This window comes from Chrysochloris asiatica, unplaced genomic scaffold (assembly GCF_000296735.1).
Source record: "Chrysochloris asiatica unplaced genomic scaffold, ChrAsi1.0 scaffold00077, whole genome shotgun sequence".
Classification (NCBI taxonomy): domain Eukaryota; kingdom Metazoa; phylum Chordata; class Mammalia; order Afrosoricida; family Chrysochloridae; genus Chrysochloris; species Chrysochloris asiatica.
The window spans coordinates 11,780,230-11,800,647 of NW_006408595.1; the positions used below are offsets into that span (position 1 = coordinate 11,780,230).

The following is a 20,418-nucleotide window of genomic DNA, read 5'->3' on the forward strand; positions in this document are numbered from 1 at the left end:
CAGATCAGGCCTATAGGCGGGATGCGTTAACACCTCAAAATGAAATTCTTGCAGTGTCAACAGTGTGGGCTGAGGTGTCACCCAAGATCACAATGCCCTTGGACAGCAGTCCTCTGCGGTTTAATCTGAAGTTTAGGCTTCAGCTCTTCAGTGAGCATTTCACGGAAATAAGCACTGTTGATTGTTAGGCAATTTTCCAGATAGTGTTCCAATACTGGCCTTTGAAAATTCCAGAAAACTCTAAGCATCAATTTTCCAGCTGATAGTTGACTTTTGAACTTTTTCTTGGTTGGCAATTGAGGATGTTTCTATTCCACACACTGCCTTTTACTCTCAGGCTCATAATGACGAATCCAATGTCTCATCTCCATTAACGATTTTTTAAATGAAATTTATATATTCTTTTGAATATTAGTCCAGATTTTGTTTGCAGATGTCCAAACATTCCTGTTTATGTTCTTCCATGAGATGTTTCAGTACCCATCTCATACAAACTTTCCAAAACCCAAGTCTGTCCTGGATTATTTCACAGGCAGAGCTGTGGCTGATTTGCAAATGATATGCCACAATATCCACTGTCACTCATCAATTTGACAGAATCATTTCATGTGAATGCTCAATGTTGTCATCACCCATGGATGTGGATGGGCGTTTTAATATAACCAAAGTGCTGGCAGTTTTTTTATTTACCCTCGAATATATGCAGCTTGTGGGTTTGAACTGCCGATCTTGCAGTCAAGTGCATTATCCTACAGTACCACACCAGCTGCTCCTCTGAAAATGGTTGCTATGAGGCAGAACTGACTCGATGGCACTTAACAACTATATATATTATATACACTACTGGTGTGGCAATGTACGATATGTACATATATTCTACAGATAATATAAGAGTTTGAAAGAGGATATTGGTACATGAGTATTTACAGTCAGCAAAATGATGAAAACACCTTAAAGCAATGAGTAGCTGATCTGGGGGCTCAGGACCATAGTCTTAGGAGACACCATATTCAACTGGCATGGCATAACATAGTCCACAAAGACAATGTTCTACATCCTACTCTGGTGAGTAGCATATGGGATCTTAGAAGCTTATGAGTAGCCATCTAAAATACAGTTATAAGTCTCTCTATGTGAAGACAGAAGAGTGCTGAAACTTGAACCTGCTTGGAATAAATTACTCCAACGGATTAAAGGAACATTCGAACATCAGTCTCTATGATGCTGAGATCAGAAGAGCTAGATGGTGCCCAGCTACCATTAGCAATTGCTCTGAAAAGGATCACATTAGAAGGTCCCGGAAAGAGAAGCAGAGTGTGTGGAACAAAACTCAAAATTATTTTTTAAAATAATAATAATAATAAGAGACTTGTCTTAGTGGTTACAGGAGATGGGAGGAACCTAAGACTATAGCCCTCAATCACCCTTCAGGTCTGGAAAGGAACTTATCCTTATGGCCCAACTTTGGGCTAAACAGTGATAGTTATATAGGGGGAACGACAACATTAGTAAGGTATGCTTACTCTGAATGACATGGCAGGTATTTAGCCATATTCTTTTTTATAACTACGATTTTTTTCAGCCAGACGGAGAATTGTTGTGTATTATGCACTAAAGGTGCTGAGAAGTTTTGGTTCAGATTTCAACCACTCAATACTTAATGAGTATGTACTGCTTATTTATTAATCTTCCACTTACAAGTCTACCTCAGAAAGCTATCATTACACAGAATAGTCGCTATTGGCAAAACTATTAGTATTCTGGCCAACACGAGTGTTAATATCTGTTCTAAAACCTTTGTCATATATTTTTGGGCAATTCTTACGTAACTACAGAATATAGTCTATAGCTAGTGTTTTCAATTATTGGTGGATTTCTATAAATTAGCTTCTCAGAGATTTTTCCACAAATTTACTTTAATCTACCTTTGGATGGTATTGGTATATATTTTGTTACATTTTACCTTTATTCAAAGTAATACAAGTACACACTTTAAGAAAATGAGTAGCACTCTTAATAAAATCAAAAGTAAACAAAACATCCAGAACACAAAGAAAATACAGACACATTATGAAAAAGTAACTGTATAGAAATTGTCAAAAAAGAACCTGGTTTACTGTCAACTTTCACCAGAAATGGTATTTTAAAGAAACAGAGTCTATAGTGGCTATACCTAGAAATCCCCACTCCTGATTTCTGTTCCCCAAAGGCACTACTTCAGCTGTAGCCCCTTGTTCTGTTAATTCTTTATTTCTAAATAACATCCTTATACTCCTGGTGTGGCTCTGTGGGTTAATGCATCAGACTGTAAAGTCGTCGTAAGAACTGCAAGGTTGGTGGGTGAGGCTCACCAGCTGCTCCTTGGAAACCCTATACAGGGTCGTGATGTGTTGGAATTGACTTGACAGCACTTAACAACAACACTACTCTTTATCTTGATTTTTTTGTTGTTGTTTTAGGAACTATCCTTTTTTTGGTTGTTGTTAAACTTTATGGAAGATTTGGAATCCTGGTGTGATGTGGGTTAATGTGCTGGACTGCAAAGTCACTTTGAATCACAGAGTCCATGGTTCAAACTCAAGGAACTTTATACAGAGTAGCTATGAGTTGGAATCAACTCGATGACACTTAACACACTAACCTCTTTACTGTCTCTATCCTAGTGTCTGTAGTTTTTTTTTTTTTTAAAGTATGTATCAATACTTGATACATCTTGCATTAAAACATTCACAGCTAACCAGTTACTAGAACTATGATTATTTTTCTTGTAATCATAGTCAACAATTATCTTGCATTCTCTTGTGCTTCTTTCCTATCTATCACTGGTGGTGGTGGTTATGTGCCGTTGAGTCGGTTCCGACTCATAGCGACCCTGTACAGGGTTTCCAAGGCAGTAAATCTTTACGGGAGCAGAAAGCCTCATCTTTCTCCCATGGAGAAGCTGGTAGTTTCGGACTGCACATCTTGAGGTTCGCATCCTGACTCGTAACCACTACGCTACCAGAGCTTCTTTAGTTTTCAGTATCTAACATTAATTTAGTTAACTCTAGTACATAAACCATCTCTTTACATGTTTGTTCACAATCAATTAATCCATTAAGCTTGCTCTTCATTTGCATGGAAATACTCTTCTCCTTTATTCTGCTCCAAACTGAACTAGTAATTCACTAAAAGCTAATGTTCAGCTATCACTCTAGATAACAGGACTGCCCTTTACTATCATCTCGATAATTTCCTTTCTTTTTCTTAGCTTGGAATTATCTGAATCTCACTTAATTCCTTTGGTTCAATTCTCATTTTTAGTGAAGTATACACACCCTACAGCAGAATTCTGAGAAAGACTGCACTGGAATTAATTTTTGAACTCTTAGGAAAGTCAACAAAATTAAACTGATTAAGGAACTACTTTTTGTAAATGATATCAATAATAAATAACTGGCCCAAACCAACATTCATGTTCATTTCAAGAAACAAAGTACAGGATGGAGATTAAAAATAATCAAGTATGATACTTCAGTTATCTAATATGAGCAGAGAATGAAAATGGCATTTCCTTAAAAACTAGTTTGCTGTCTAATCCTTCACAATACCCTCTCTGTTGCAACAATAGGAGGCTAGCAATAGCACCTTCTTATATGAGGAAACAGAATTTTACTAGAGTCACAGGTGACTTAATAGAAAACCAGTATAAAACTCAAGTAGCTCACTTCCAATAAAATCATCTATTAAGTCTTTCTGAAGTTTTAACATAAAATTTTATACTAATAATTTGTAGTTCAGATATAAGAATTTCATATGTCTGGTGTGGCGCAATGGTCTAATACATCAGACTGCAAAGTTGTTTGAACTGCAAAGTCGGCAGTTCAAGCTCACCAACTGCTCCTTGGAAAGCCTATACAGGGTTGCTATGGGTTGGGATCAACTCGACGGCATTTAACAACAACAATTCATTAGAATGGACTCTTGGTGTGGCGCTGTAGGATCAACACTGGACTGTGAAATACAAGGTCAGCAGTCAAACCAACCAGCTGTTCCTCAGAAACCCTATATACAGGGTCGCTAAGAGTCGGAATCAACTCGACGGCACTAACAACAAATTCATTAGAATAAAGAGCCCTGGTGGCATTGTTAGATAAATACTGGACTGCTAACCACAAAGTAGTCAGCCACAATGTCAGCAGTTCAAACTCACCAACTGCTCCTTGGAAAGCCTATACAGGGTCGCTATGAGTCACATCCGACTCAAAAACTCTATACAGGATTCACTATGAGTTAGAGTCAACTCTTTGATAGTGGGTTTCTGGCTTATTCATTAGAATAGAGTTTCATTCTGTTGTACGCAAGGTCACTATGAATTGGAATCAACTTGATGGCACTTAACAATAATATTCAACTAGTGTATAACAAGGAGCTCTGGTAGCATAGTGGTTACAAATCGGGCTGCTAACCTGAGGATCAGCAGTTTGAAACTACCAGCGGTTCTGCAGGAGAAAAATGAGTCTTTCTGATCCTGTAAAGATTTACAGCCTAGGAATCCCGGGACAGGGTCGCTATGAGTTGGAACCTACTCCACGGCACATAACAACAACAGCGTATAACGTAAGATAAATAACTTCAGGTAGAATTACCATACATTTGTGTTTCAAGAACAGTACTTTACCACTTCAAAAAATCTTAGAGAAGTTACACAAGAGTTGCTTCTAAAATCTTGCTACGCAATCCTAGGTAACAAGACAAAAAATTTCCTCAAGAAATTGTTTTATAAAAAATAATTAAAATTATCCTTATGATACCACTGTTTCTGTTCAGTATAACTGGGTAAACAATAAAGATGTACTCATCCTACTAACTCTATCTTTACTATTAGTCATCAAATTCCAACATTTAAGAGTCAAAGGTCATTAAAGAAAAGTCAAAGGTCAGAATTCTGTTGCACAGATTCATTACTGTCCCTAAACTCTGAGACAATGATAAATAACATTTCAGGCTCTTTAGAGCTTCCTAGTGAGGCAGTTTATCTATAAAGTGGTATCTAAGAATTCTTACAAGGAATGTAAAAACTAAAAGCTAAAACTCTGAAAGATTTTAATAATATAGCATACTTTATACACTTTGTTGTTGTTGTTGTTAAGTGCCGTCGAGTCGGTTCCGACCCATAGCGACCCTGTACAGGGTTTCCGAGGGTGTAAATCTTTACGGGAGTAGAAAGCCTCATCTTTCTCCTGCGGAGTGGCTGGTAGTTTCGAACCGCGAACCTTAAGGTTCGCAGCCCGATTCGTAACCACTGCTACCAGAGCTCCTTATACACTTTAGTTTGAAACAAACAAAAAGACTAACAAAACATTATATTTCTAAAAGATAAGGCCATCAATGATAATTATTCTGTTACAATAGGAAGCAGACAATATGCTATCAAAATAACAAAGTTGATTTTACAGTCAGAACTGTTTTTGAGTTCAAAAGTGCATCCAAATCACATAATTCACAATAAATCATTTAAGAAAAAAAAAAAAGTGCATCCAAAGAAAAACTATCAGAACAAGTAAATAATCTGAAGTATAAAGGTACTGACAATTATAGAGTCAGAGGCTTAACGTGGGCAATATTAACAATATATTATTCTGCTAAGGAAAGCAGCATTGTATATTGAGTCAGAAGACTGGGTCAAATTGAGGCTGACCCAATTATTATGTATATGATCTTGGTCAAGAGTTTAACCATTCAAAATTATTTTAAACTTTATGAAGGATTTGGAGCAATCCAGGAAACTGCCCCACATAATGACACTCATGAGCAGAATGAGTTAAAATGTAAAAGCCATTTTAGCTTTATATCTGTTACATAACTATTATATCTAAAGCACACTTTGCTCCTCACAATCGCTTCCAGTTTTTTCTTCCTTCACCAGAGTACAATGTCCTGAAATTGTCATGCATGTTACTATTAAGTGTTATGAGTTTCCGTTTCCTGTTTGTTACATCTATAAATTATCAGGTAACTGTGTTCAAGATCAATAAATAAAAAATAGTTAATAACCATTACCCATATGTGTATAAGACCCTGGGAAATGCTATGTAGAAAACATATTACTACTATCAGGAAACTTTAAAGTTTCCTTGAAAGAAAACAAAAATAAAACAGTAATACATTTTAATGAAGCTAACTGCAAGACCTATAATTACTTTATGTACAATATGGGGGCAAAATGGCCAATTCAATTCTCACAGTAAGTTTAACTACAGAAAAGTTCAAACAAGTACAAAAGTACAGAGAACAGCATAATTAAATCCCATGTACCAATGTTCACAATTAATGTCCAATTTTAATTTGTTTTGAATCTAGTGGTCAATTTCCCCCATTCTTATAATTTTTTTCCCTTTGTTTAAAATGCTAAAATAGGAACCCAGATAAAATCCGTATTTTGTGAGCAGCTGAATGGTTATCTTTTTAATCTACAGATTATTGTGAACTATATGACAGTTTACACAGAAGAACATGAGCTTTACGTTCATCCTATCGTATATTGTTCTATTGCCATGGTTACAATCCCCTCCATGCATCATCAACCAACCAAAGGGTATATACCCTGCAAGCCTGCCCCCCGGTCGTTGGCACACAGCCCCTGACCCTCTCCCTCTCTGTGTCTAGAGTCCTCAGCCGCTCCATCACTCCATGTCATCATCTCTGCCTCCATCTCTGGCGTCACTGTTTCTCTGGTTAGGGTCCTGCACTCTGCTCTTCTCCCTTGATGGTCCCAGAGACCTCCGCTCCTGGACTGCAAAGTCAACCACTCCCCTTCTTTTGACAGAAAATGTCTACCTTTACATTTCCAATCCTCACAGTCAGTCCTGATAACAATTATTCACTATTGTGCCATATGAGACCTATCCCCATCTCCTTTCATCAGCCCCACCGAGAGAGTGGAGATTCTACCTTCCTTTCTGCCCTCTGTATCTAGGCTCCCTCTTGAAATCTTGTTAAGCCAGTCACTTCTTGCCTTTGTAGTCCCCCATTTTGGGTAGCCAGTGTCCAAGTTGCCCATTCCTGTCCACACTCTGTATCAAGGGGATGGAAATGATCCTCGCTGTAAAGATTTGTTCCCTCTTTTGAGCTACTGAATCCATGCATTTTTTGATTTAAGTAATCAGGTCGTTTATTTTATAATCAAGATTTTTCTGATTCCCATTCCTTGGTGTCATTTAACGTGCTCCTCTGTTCTTACATATCCTATAAATCAGTACACTGATGAGATGTGATTTTTCTTTTGGGCCACATAGGTATTTAATGTCTGGCTGTTTTTTATATGCTAACAACCACAACGATCATTGCCTAGATCTAAAATTCACTTGGCTTTAATATTCAAATTTCATAATTTGTTAATAGTATTCTGAAATGTCTCTAAAAAAAGTAACTTCCCTACAGTATGACAAGCACTGAACTGGGAACCAAAAGTTCCGAGGTTCCAGCCTGCCAGCTGCTCTGCAGGAGAAAGATGAGGCTTTCTGCTCCTGCGGAGCTTTAAAGCCTTGGAAATCCTATACATGACTGTTGTGAGTCATAATTGACGACACTTAAAAACAAACAACGGAGTTTATTTAGGAAAGGCAAGAGAGATGAATTATGAAATTTGAATATTAAACCCAAGTTTAATAAGCCAGCTGAGCTCCTAACCAATGAGCAACTGGGGCTCCTTGATCATATAAAGGACAGACTAATAAACCTTAATAGCACAACTTCCGAGGAAAGTGTTTACTTCCTCTTGTTACAGATTTAGATGCTCTGTAACAATTGTTTTCTTGTTATTTTGTTATATCTTTGACCAAGTTGTTGCTGGCTGCCACTGCTATGATTCTGATTCATAGCTGTTTCATATGATGGAGTAGAACTGCCCATAGGTTTTCTTCTCACAGAGCTGCTGGGTGGGTTCAAACCACCAAACCTTGGGCTAAATGCCTAGCACTTTACCTTTGTGCCACCAGGGCTCCTTTTTAGTCTTCACAGGAATTCTGGTGTGGCACTGCGGATTAATATGCTGGACTGCCAGGTCGGTGTGAACTGCAAGTTCAGCAGTGCAAGCTCACCAACCACTCCTTGGAAACCCTATATAGACAGGATTGCTATGAGTCAGAACTGACTCCATGGCACTTGTTTTTAGGTGCCATCGAGTCAGTACCGACTCACAGAGACCTTATGTACAATAGAACGAAACATTGCCCAGTCCTGCATCAACCACACAGTCATTGCTACGCTTGAGTACATCACTGCCGCCACTGTGCCAACCCATCTCATCGAGGGTTTTCCTCTTTTTTCGCCGACCCTCCAACTTTACTAAGCATGATATTCTTCTCCTGTGTCTGGTCCATCCTGATAATAGGAAAGATTATATGAAGGTCTGAAGTATGAAAGATGAAGTATGGCCATCCTGGCTTGTAAAGAGTATTCTGGTTGTACTTCTTCCAACACAGGCTTATTTGTTCTTTTGGAAGTCCACAGTATTTTAATATTCTCCTCCAACACCATAATTCAAATGTATAAATTCTATGGTCTTACTATTCACTGTCTGACTTTCACATGCATTATGAGGTGATTGGAAATACATACCAGGTGCACCTTAGTTTTCAAACTTATATCTTTGCTCTTGAAAACTTCAATGAAAGAGGTCTTGGCGTAGCAGATTTGCCGAATGCAATATGTTGTTTGATTTCTTGTCTGCAGCTTCCGTGAATGGCAATTAATGACAAAATAGCTTTACCTTATTGTAAAAAACGCCCAAAACCTGTAATAATGTCTTTTTGCATACTCCTTGTAAGATAATGTATGGAAATTTTAGCTTTGCTAGTCAAATTTCTCTATGATGACCTCAATCTCCCTTTCCAGTCTTATTTCTGATCATTGTAGTCTTAATTTTTTTTGGCCAAATTTAGGTGGGAAAAATGACAGCTGGAAGAAACTGTCAGTTTAACATAGAAGCTAAGCATAAATCAGCAGATCTTAACATACAAGAGTCACCATTAGAATTGTTGTTGTTAAGTGCTGTCAAGGCATTCCCACTCATAGTTACCCTGTATAGGGTGTTTCAGAGTAGCGGCTGGTCAATTTGAACTGCCGATCTTGTTGTTCAAACTGACCTTATGGTCCAGTGCATTAACCCACAGTACCACACTATCAGAATAGCCTTTAAAAAAAAAAGAATCTTATATGCTTATGAAATGATGTAACTGTTGTTATCAAATGGCGAGTTGGTTCTGACTCATAGTGACCATGTATAAGGTTTCCAAAGAGCAGTTGGTGAGTTTGAACCACTAATCTTGTGATTCAAACCGACCTTGCGGTCTAGTGCTTTATCTCACCGTGCCACACCAGGACACCTTGATATGTAAGCATCTATATTTCTTCAGAGCATCCCTACTTGATTATACAGTAGGTATTTTACATGTCCAAAAGAGAATTGTTGTTAAGGCTGCTGAGTCAGTTCCAATTCTCAGTGAATCTGTACAGAGTTTCCAAGGAGCAGCTGGTGAGTTTGAACCGTTGACCGTGAGGTTCAAATTATATACAACAAAATATATATAGATTCAACAACTGTTTAATATTGCTACATGTATAACTGAGCGATATTGACTACACTTCTTCAAAATGTACAGCCATCGCATCTTCCTTATCAAATGGTTCAGCCCATTAATATAAACGCACTGCCCTCAAGCTTCCCATTTAACTGTTCAAGTTTCTGTTGTCAATTTGATCTCATACAGTTCTTTAAAAGACCACAATGCTCCATTCTTTACTAGCAAAGCTAAACTGCTGTTTGGTATAAAAAAGACTTCAGGGAATATTTTTGGTTTAAGGCAAGGGTGGGGAAACTTTTCTGCCAAGGGCCATTTGGATATTTATAACATCATTTGTGGGCCATATGAAATGATCAACTTAAAATTGATCGGCTGCCTATGATCACTTATAGAACTCAAGCAGCGGAAGGTTTCTGTTCTTAACTTTCAGTTCATAATCACTCTGCAGCAGAATGATTCGCGTTGTAGATTATCAGGCACATCAGCTGGTTCCACATTGAATGGTGTAGCAAAGATGTTCAATTCCATTTGTTTACTTTTCACATTTTTGAATCTTTTATTAAATGCCTCAATTAGTTTCACACATTCACCAGCATATCCAAGTGTCATAAAAGGTGTTTGTCCTTTTAGAGTGGGGAAATGCATGGAGGTGCACTTTCCACAGCCTTAATTTAGCTTCAAAAGATTTCAGCTTTAAAAGCAGGGAGCTGAGAACCTGGCTGGGCCCTGCAGCTTGACGCTCAGCTCTGAGAGGCACTTGGTAATGTCCACCATGAACGCTAGATCACACAGCCACTTGCTATCACTGTGTTCCCTGACAGGTTTTCCCTTCATCTCCATGAACTGCTTGACTTCATCACACAGTTTTAAAACCTCATGAACATGTTCCTGAGACTCAGCCACTGCTATTCACCGTGATAAACAAGATCACTGAATTCAGAGTAAAAACCATTCATAATTCCTTCAACTGGCGGCTGCTAAACCCCGTTTTTGGCAAAATTTATGCATGACACTACTGTTGACATCACATTGTTGAACTACAACGAAGTTCATGGTGCATGATGCAGTGGCATATAATTACACCACTTGGCTCAAGACTGAGATGATTCAGTTTTTCTTGACAAATTCAATTAATGCTTTTTGTTAGCCAACCATGGCTTGAAATTCACCTGTAATAAGACCACTGAACTTTTCAAATGTTAGCTTAGGTTGTTTTATCGCAATGCACGGCTTCTGCGAACATTAGTTCCTCTTGAGTGTCAAACTGCAGTTATCCCACAAATGAAAACGGTCAGTTGGGCAGTATTTGTTATGTCTATTCTCATCTCAAGCCAGAAAGAAATACTGGAGATTTCCTGCAGAAGCCTTTAATTTAGTTTTTTCAATATCTGTACTAATAAGTCAATAATCTGATCCGAGGAGGTCTCTGAGACAAACTAACATTCTGAAGCAATTTTACTTTGTCGGGTGCTAACAACTCTGCAGCAGCTACCATGCACTCTTTTACAAACTCTCTCTGTACATGAGGCCTCAGCTTCTTTGCAATTAGCTCGATCATTACACAACTCTTGAATAACATCTCAGTCACAAGGCGGCCTAGTGAAAGTGGTTTGTTGTGATTCTAAACTTTGCTGAGCACTGATTTTATCCAGACACATTTGGCCTCCCAATTCATTTTATACCACAAAAGAGACGGACTCAAACACAAAATGCAACCTAATCCTGTAAACTATATCCTGCCTCATTAACATTATAGAAGTTAGGATTCACAACACATCTAATAATTAGATCACATCACAAAATGGAGGGTAATTATACACTACTAAGAAGCATAACCTAACCAAATTGACACTGGTAGCGTAGTGGTTACGAATCGGGCTGCGAACCGCAAGGTCAGAAGTTAGAAACTACCAGCTGCTCCGCGGGAGAAAGATGAGGCGTTCTGCTCCCGTAAAGATTTACAGCATCGGAAACCCTGTTCAGGGTCGCTATGGGTCGGAACCGACTCATTGATACTTAGCAACAACAACAACAACAACAATCAAATCTGTAACACCCTCCTACGATATATTCTTTCCTTAGCAGTCAGAATGATCTGAGAAAAATGTCAGACAGCATAGTAATTTAGTCCCCTAATATCTTTATTGATCAGGCAGTGTTTAGTTCTGCTGTGCATAAGCACCGACTTGATGGCACCCAACAACAACAACGTCTTTATTATTCCTCCTCTACCTGGAGCTATGGGTTAACACACCAGACTGCAAAGCCATTTGAACTACAAGGTTGGTGGTTCAAGCTCACCAGTCGCTCCTTGGAAACCCTATACAGGGTCGCTATGGGTCGGAAGCGACCCGACGGCACTTAACAACAACAACCTTTCGAACTCTATCCCAGCTACACTGACCCCCTTGTCATTTCTGATACAAGAATGCTCCTGCATCAGAGCTTTTGTACTTCTTGTTCCCTCACCTGGAACATGCTTTTCTAAGACATCGTTATAGGTAATCCTTTACACCTCCTTAGGGCCACTGAACAAATATTTAAATGATCTGAGACACTTTTCCTTACATCTTACGTGCTATATCATCTCCACAGTGTCACAATCCTTAATCCCTTTTTTCTTCTTTTCTAAAGTACTTATTATCACTGGTTTTATATTTATCCTTTCACTGTATGTAAGAAAATATTCTAAACTAAACTTGCATATGAGCAATAGATTGTCTGTTCCATAGTCTGCCCATGGCCTTGTTTTGACTGATGATATGGAGCTTTTCCACCATCTTTTCCCACAAGTGTAGTCAATGATTTCTGTGTATTCCATCTGGTGAGGTCCATGTATACGGTGGTTGAGGTTATGTGCCGTGTAGTCAGTTCCGACTCATAGCGACCCTGTGCAGAGTTTCCATGGCTGTAAATCTTTACGGGAGCAAAAAGCCTCATCTTTCTCCAGCAGAACAGCTGGTAGTTTCAAACTGCTGACGCTGAAGTTAGTGGCCCGATTTGTAACCACTATGCTACCAAAGCTCCTTTCCATGTATATGTTTCTCAAGTACCGTGGAGTTAGTTCCGAGTCATAGTGACCCTGTAGAAAGTTTCCAACGCTATACATCTTTACAGGAGCAGAACACCTCATCTTTCTCCCACGAAACCGCTGGTAGAGTTGAACTGCTGACCTTGAGATTGGCAGCCTGACTCGTAACCACTACGCTACCAGAGCTCCTTTCCTAGTATATAGTCCTCTTTTATGTTGTTTAAAAAAGGTACTTGTAGTGAAGAAGTCATTTTTGTTGCAAAATTCTATCATGTGATCTCCAGCATTCTTTTCTATCACCAAAACCGTATTTTCCAAAGACAGATCTTTCCTCTTTATTTTCAATCTCTGCATTCCTATCAATAGTAATTATCAGTACATCTTCATTGCATGCTTTTTATATTTTAAACTGACAAAGTTGGTAGAATTCTTCAATATCATCATCATTAGCTTTACTGGTTAGTATGCCAATTTGAATAATACTGGTATTAACTGGTCTTCCTGGTAGATGTATGGATATTATCCTCGTACTTCAAGACAGATCGTGACATGTTCTTTTTGATGATGAATGCTACGCCATTCCTCTTAGATTTGTCATTCCAGAAGTAGTAAACCATGTGGTTTTCAGATTCAAAATGACCAACAGCAGTCCATATCAGCTCACTAATGCCTAGGATATTGATGTTTATGTATTCCATTTAATTTTTGATAACTTCCAATTTTCCTACATTCAGACGTCACACATTCCGTGTTCTAATTACTAATGGATGTTTATAGCTGTTTCTCCTTATTTTGAGTTGTGAACCCATCAGCAAATGAAGTTTCCAAAAACTTGACTCCATTCATGTCATCACGGACAACTCAATTTTGAGGAGGCAGCTCCTCCCCAGTTGCATTTTGAGTGCCTTTCAATCTGAGGGGCTCATTTTCTGACAATAATATCTGACAATATTCTGGTGTTCTTTGACAATGTTCTATTGCTATTCATAAAGTTTTCAGTGACTAAATATTTGGAAATAGTTCATTGCTCCTTCCTAGTCTTTCTCTTTCTTTGTATGGAAGTTCGTCTGAAACCTGTTCACCATAGGTGACTCGGCTAGTATTTAAAATACCAGTGGCATAGCTTCTAGAATCAAAGGAACATGCAAGTCACCAGAGTACGACGAAGTATTGTAGGTAATCTATATTAATGCAGGAAGTAAAACTGGCTACTCTTCTAAATTTACTGAAAGAACAGATTAAATTTCCAACATGGCATCTTTCTAAGAGACTTTCTATATATGCTATTTTAGTCTTATGCATTGACTTTATAATCTATCCCCCCACCTCAAGTAAAGAAGTAACACCACAGAATAGTAACTAAATGGGTAATCAGTTAACCTGTTATTGTTGTTGTTAAGTGCTGCTGAGTCAGTCTCTGTGTAGGGTTCCTGAGGAGCAGCTGGTAGATCTGAACCACAACCTTGAGGTCAGCAGACCAGTGCTTATCCTATATAGCACCTTACTAGGACATGTTGTTGTTGTTAAGTGCCGTCGAGTCAATCCCGACCCATAGCGACCCTGTATAGGGTTTCCAAGGAACAGCTGGTGAACTTGAACCACCGACCTTGCAGTTCAAACAGCTTTGCAGTCTGGCGCATTAACCAACAGAGCCACAGCTACACTCAAATCAGCCTAGTTCAGCTAAGACATTTGCTCAAAATTCCCTAGTCATCAATAATCTTATATTGTTGCTGTTATGGCTAAGTGTCATCCTGGTATGATGCTGTAAGATAAGCACTGGATTGTGAACCACAAGGTTGGTAGTTCAAACCCACCAGCTGTTCCTGGGAAAACCTGTACAGGGTCACTATGAGTCGGAATTGACTTGATGACATTTAACAAGTGCTGTCATGTCGACTTTTGACTTACAGGGACCAACAGAGTAGAACTACCCTATAAAGTTTTCTTGGCTGTTAATTTTATGGAGGATTATTGGTGTGACATTGTAGTTGATAAGCACTCAGACGTTAAGGTTGGTTTGAACTGCAAAGTCAGTGGCTCAAACTCACCAGCTGCTCCTTGGAAACCCTATGAAGTTTTGTTATGGGTTGGAACCAACTCGCCAGCACTTAACAACAACTTTATGAAAGCAGAATGCCAGTTATTTCTCCTGCAGACCTACTGGTTAAATTCAAATCACCAACTTTTGAGTTAATAGCCAGACACTTAACCACTATGTCACCCAGATTATTTTATTACTCATTCATAAAGTGAAATAAGTATTTCTACCCATTCTAAACTAAAAAAGTGACTCCAGGTATCTTAACCTAGGAAGTTCATTAACAATATTTTTTGCATTCTAAATAGCAAAATAAAACAAACATCAAATCAAAATAAATCATTGAATTACTGATGCAGTGCTACAGGGTAATTAATATACTGGATCACAAGGGAGGTTTGAGCCTGATTCAAAACCACCAGCAGCAGTTCCTTGGAACCCTAGAAGGATTGTTGAGTCAGAACCAAACCGAAGGCACTTAACAACAACACTACACTGAGACAATTTAGGTTTAATATCTACAGTTCTCTCTCTACAGTTAAGAGTACACAGGAAATACACAAAGAAAATTACAGTGGTCTTAAAACTAAGATTAACATATTAAGTGGGTCTAAGAGAAAGTTTGCAATATCCCTTAATCTTTTTTAGTAGTAAATTTTCTCAGATCCTAGACTTGGCAAGCAAAGGCTATCAATCCATAAAAAAGGATGCTAATCTATAGCACTGACAGAAAAACAATCATATTAATTCCGAGCAGAAAACAATCACTATAGATTTACTGTTGTTGTTGTTAAGTGCCGTGGAGTCGGTTCCGACTCATAGTGACCCTGTACAGGGTTTCCGAGGCTATAAATCTTTATGGGAGCAGAAAGCCTCATCTTTCTCCCGAGGAACAGCTGGTAATTTCGAACTGCTAACCTTGTGGTTCGCAGCCCGATTCGTAACCACTACATTACCAGAGCTCCTTATATATTTACTAAGGTATGAAAAATAAATTTTACTATCATTTACATTTTAAACTCACCATTTTCCTTTTCCCCCAGCTCTTGGTAATCAATGATCTTATCTTGATGGGCTATTTATTGTGAATAGATATTATCAGTGAGATCACACAATATTTGTCTTTTTGTGTTGGATATTTCACTGTGCGTGCTTCAGGGTTTATCCATGTGGTGGCATGTACCAGAACTTCATTTTTCCTTATAGCTGAATAGTGTTCCATTGTATGGCTATGCCACATTTTGTTTATTCATTCATCTGTAATGCAATTTTGGGTTTGTTCCCACTTGTTGGCTATTGTGAATAATGCTGTTATGAATACTGGTGTACATGTGTCTGTTTGAGTTGCTGCTTTCAAGTCTCTTGGATATAAAACAAAGAGGAAAATTACTGATAATTCTATTTTTAACTTTTTGAGGAATTGCTAAACTGTTTTTCACAATGGCTGTAACATTCTAGTTTTTCTACATCCTTATCAATACTTGTTAGTTTCCATTTTTTAAATAACAGCCACCTTGCTGTGGTGCTGTAGGATAAAGCACTCAACCATAAGGTCAGTATGAACCACAAGGTTGTTGGTTCAAACTTACCAGCCATTCTTTGGTAACCCTATGCAGGGTTGCTATGAGTTCGAACAACTTGACAGCACTTAACAACAACAACAAATCCTAGTGGTGGTAATTATGTGGTATGGAGTCGGTTCTGACTCACAGCAACCCTGTACAGGATTTCTGAGGCTGTAAATATTTACAGAGCACTAAAAGATCTCATCTTTCTCCAATACAGCAGTTACTAGACTCGAACTACTTATTCTGCGGTTGGTCAGTAGCCCAAAGTGTAATCCACTACATGCTGCCAGAGTTCCTTAATGGCTATCCCAGCTGGCGCTAAGCGTTACCTTATTTTATTTGGTCTCCAAGCGCATGAGGGTCGCCCTGTGTGTGTGTGTGTGTATGTGTGTGTAGGTGGTGGTGGTGGGGTGGCATTGTGATGTTTATGGGTAGGTGACTAGTCAAGAACTCCACAGAGCTGGGCCTGTCCCGGCCCACTTGAAAGATGTGCTCACCAGGAGTCCCAGGGTAGCACTGTAGGATAAGCACTGGATTGCAAGTCGGTTTGAATCACGAGGTCAGTGGTTCAAACTCACCAGCCGCTCCATGGAAATCCTATACAAAGTCACTATGGGTCGGAACCAACTGCACGGCATTGGTGGGGTGCTGTAGGATAAACACTGGACCTCAAAGTAAGTTTGAACCATAAGTTTGGTGGACCTCAAGGTAGGTCTGAACCATAAGGTCAGAGGTTCAAACTCACCAGTTTCTCCTCAGAAACCATATACAGGGTCACTCCTGGTATGGCACTGTGGAATCAGCACTGGATTGCAAACCACAAGGTTGGCAGTTCAAACCCACCAGCTGCTCCTTGGAAACCCTATACAGGGTCGCTATCAGTCGCAACTGACTCCCCACAACTTTAACAAGAAGGAGTAGCAACTAACTCCATGGCACAACAGTAATATCAATGTAATTAAATATGCAAAAGGTGCACACAAAGCTTCCAACAGATATGTGGTTAGAAGTCAAACCATGACTATATTTGGGAATTAAGAATTACTTTCCTGCTGTTGCAGACATGCCTTGCTACTACTTACAATTCCTGGCCCACAAGGTATTTAATCTTTTTCCCTAGGAGCTTTTGTACTAATGAGTGAAGTAAGACCAGAGTAGGTTGCTAAATGCCAAGCAGTTAGGTGGGGGGTGGGGTGGGGCTGGGAGTAGGACTCTTCACATATAGCCCCCCTCCCTCTAAGCTGAGCATAAAGAAAAAAAAGAGGGAGTGGGGAAGGTGCAGGCAGAGAATAGTACACATAACTCCATGGAAACAAAATTTATACAGACACTAATATAACAAGCAGAGCTCAGTGGAGTTCTGTGCACAAAGACTATTTTCCAAACCAAAATATTAATAAGAACTCTGGAATAAGCACTGAATTAAAAATCAAAAAAAGGTAGAAAACAAGCAAAATGTCACTTACTATGTATAATCTTCAAGTCAAAAAATTGTGCACTTAATAGATCTTCTCTTATGGTAGCTTTTTTTCTGTAAACATTAATAAAACAGGTAGAAGAATTAAAAAATGCTAATTTTGCTTATTTATTTTCAATTTATTGTCCATCAAAGAAATCTATTATACACTAAATTTTATTAACTATCTTGAAAATCTGGTAAATGATTTAAGTAACATTCTCATAGATTCCTGCAAGATGTTAGAATGTCAAGCTACAAATTTTTATGTATAGTAAGTTGTAGCACCTTAGTCTTTAAACAACAGCCTTACTGGTTGGTCTTGACTGGCTAGCTACCATGCCATGTAGAAGAGATGAGCAGACATTACTTACTCTTAAAGGGGTAGAAGGAAATTGTAAGCAAGGAAAGCACGGCTAGTTGCCACTCCCTATTCAAATGTCTTAAAACAGAAGTTTACTACCAAGATAAAAGATCATCTCAATCCCTTTTCTGGAACTGTTAAAAAGTATCAGAAATGGGTTGTGTAGTGTTTTAGTACTCTAAAAGGGAGAGGCAATATGGAATGAATCTTGTCTGTATGTTAGAGAAACCCAGCACATGAATGAATGACAGGAAATGCTAAAACCATTCAGAGATCTCTAAAAATAATGCACTGTTAATATCCCATAGCTGATAGATTTTTCTAAGATAAGACATGGTAGGCAAAAGCAAATTCTTAGTCCTGGTGTGGCGCTGTGGAATAAAGCGCTGGACTACAAGGTTGGTTTGAACCACAACGTTGGTGGTTCAAACTCACCAGCCACTCCTTGGAAACCCTATGTAGGGATGCTATGAGTTGGAACTGACTCGATGGCACTTAACAACAAATCCTTACAAAACCCCCCAAAAAGCAGTTAAAACAGGTGGACCTATTCAGCTGTGCTAAATCCAAATAGAGATAAGTCATATAGTACAGACCCCTACACTTACAAGATCCAAGAGAACTGGTAATTCTGAGAGAGCACAAAAGTGCATACTGACGACAGCTAGGAACAAAAATGAAAGATTTTTCTTCATACCTGGAGAAGGACTTCTACTCTCCACTTGTTGTTGTTGTTAAGTACTGTGGAGTCAATTCCAACTCATAGTGATCCTGCACAGAGTTTTTGAGGCTGTAAATCTTTAAGGGAGCAGAACACCTCATTTTTCTCCCGTGGAACCGCTGGTAGTTTCAAACTGCTGACCTTGAGGTTGGCAGCCTGACTCATAACCACTACATTACCAGAGCTCCTTCTACTCTCCACTACGCTCATGGAAATGGAAAACCAGTATCACTCAGAAAGTTTTATGAAAATTTTATTACAATTTAACCTAATCAATTCTCACTCACTCTGGGAGATTCAGAGGTAGGATTCCTTGGAATAGCTGTTTCATTAATCCCTTGAAATTATGACAAATTTTGCATTTATAAATATGCTTCTTTGTTGCTGGTGGCAGACAGGATCTGTAGCTTTCTTTAGATTCTCAGAAGTCCTAACTCCCTAAAAGTTAATATCGAAGGAACTGTAATGTTATAAATCTGTGGCAGGATTCAATAAATCTCAGGGACCTATGTCAACTGTTTCAGTAATTAAATAAATTTACTAAGAAATCAGTATTCTGATGAAATATACTAATGGGTTATAGCATTAATTATGAATCTGACAATATATGGACTTAATACAACTTTTGGACAGCTCGAAATATATTTCAAACCAAAGCAGACTTACGTTTAGAACATTTTACGCAATAATGAATTAAATTTCTGTACATTATAGGCAGTGCCTGAATTATGAGTGCACACATATGGACAACTCCTACTTGTCCTTTACCCAGGGCTTCAAACAGATTTGAACCAATTCTGTAACGACTAACAAGCAAAACAGGAGCAGTCTTGAAGTTTTACAATTCAGGTAACTTGAAGAGGAAAAATTACAGGTAGAAGACCTACTATAGAAGACTCGGAAATTCAGTAGCCTGATTGTGAAATTGGGTTATTGGCAGGACCACTGACGGGGTCACACACATGCAAAGCAGTGTGTTTGGCTATCATTACTGAGCAGTGAGCTGCCATCTTTGAATGGGGCAGAGCCGTTTTAGCATAAAATCCCTTTTCGTTTATATAAATTTGCTTTTGCTGGTTATCAACTGAACTGCTGTTGTTGTTGTTAAGTGCCATCAAGTCGGTTCCAACCCATAGCAACCCTGTATAGGGTTTCCAAGGAGCAACTGGTGAGCGTGAACTGCCGAGCTTGTAGTTCAAACAGCTTTGCAGTCTGGCTCATTAACCCACAGAGCCACAACTGAACTGACCCTTCCTTAATACAACAAATTTTCCATCATTATCACCCCTTTCAAAAGAAAGATGATGCTTTCTACTCCCTAGAAGATGTAAAGCCTCAGAAACATTAAACAAGGTTACTATGTGTCGAAACTGACTTGACACTTCACTAGTTGCTTTTTAAATCCTCAAAACCATTGAGCCTTTTCTTACACTCAAGATAGGCTAAGTAAGAACCATATGCACCTGTTTGATTCAATTCAACAAATATTTTAAATTACCACTAAATGAACACTTAAGACCGTTCAAACTTAAAAAGACACTCCTTGAAGCGGCTAGAAGAATAAAAAACACCTCTTGAAAAAAAGACCTGCAGGAAAAATGGAGGCAGATGGACTGTTACTACAAGAACAAACAAATTGTTTCCCTAGAAAACATCAAGGCAAGTGGCCAG

The 20,418-nt window shown here is 38.7% G+C and overlaps 1 protein-coding gene across 1 annotated transcript in view; it reads right to left on the reverse strand.

Annotated features, from left to right (window-relative positions):
- The window catches only part of SCAF11 (SR-related CTD-associated factor 11), a 63,306-nt gene that overhangs the window by 14,119 nt on the left and 28,769 nt on the right, over window positions 1–20,418 (reverse strand). The window contains exon 5 of the mRNA XM_006865350.1: window positions 17,673–17,737. Coding sequence (XP_006865412.1) covers window positions 17,673–17,737 — 65 coding nt within the window. The remainder of the gene's footprint in view (window positions 1–17,672; window positions 17,738–20,418) is intronic.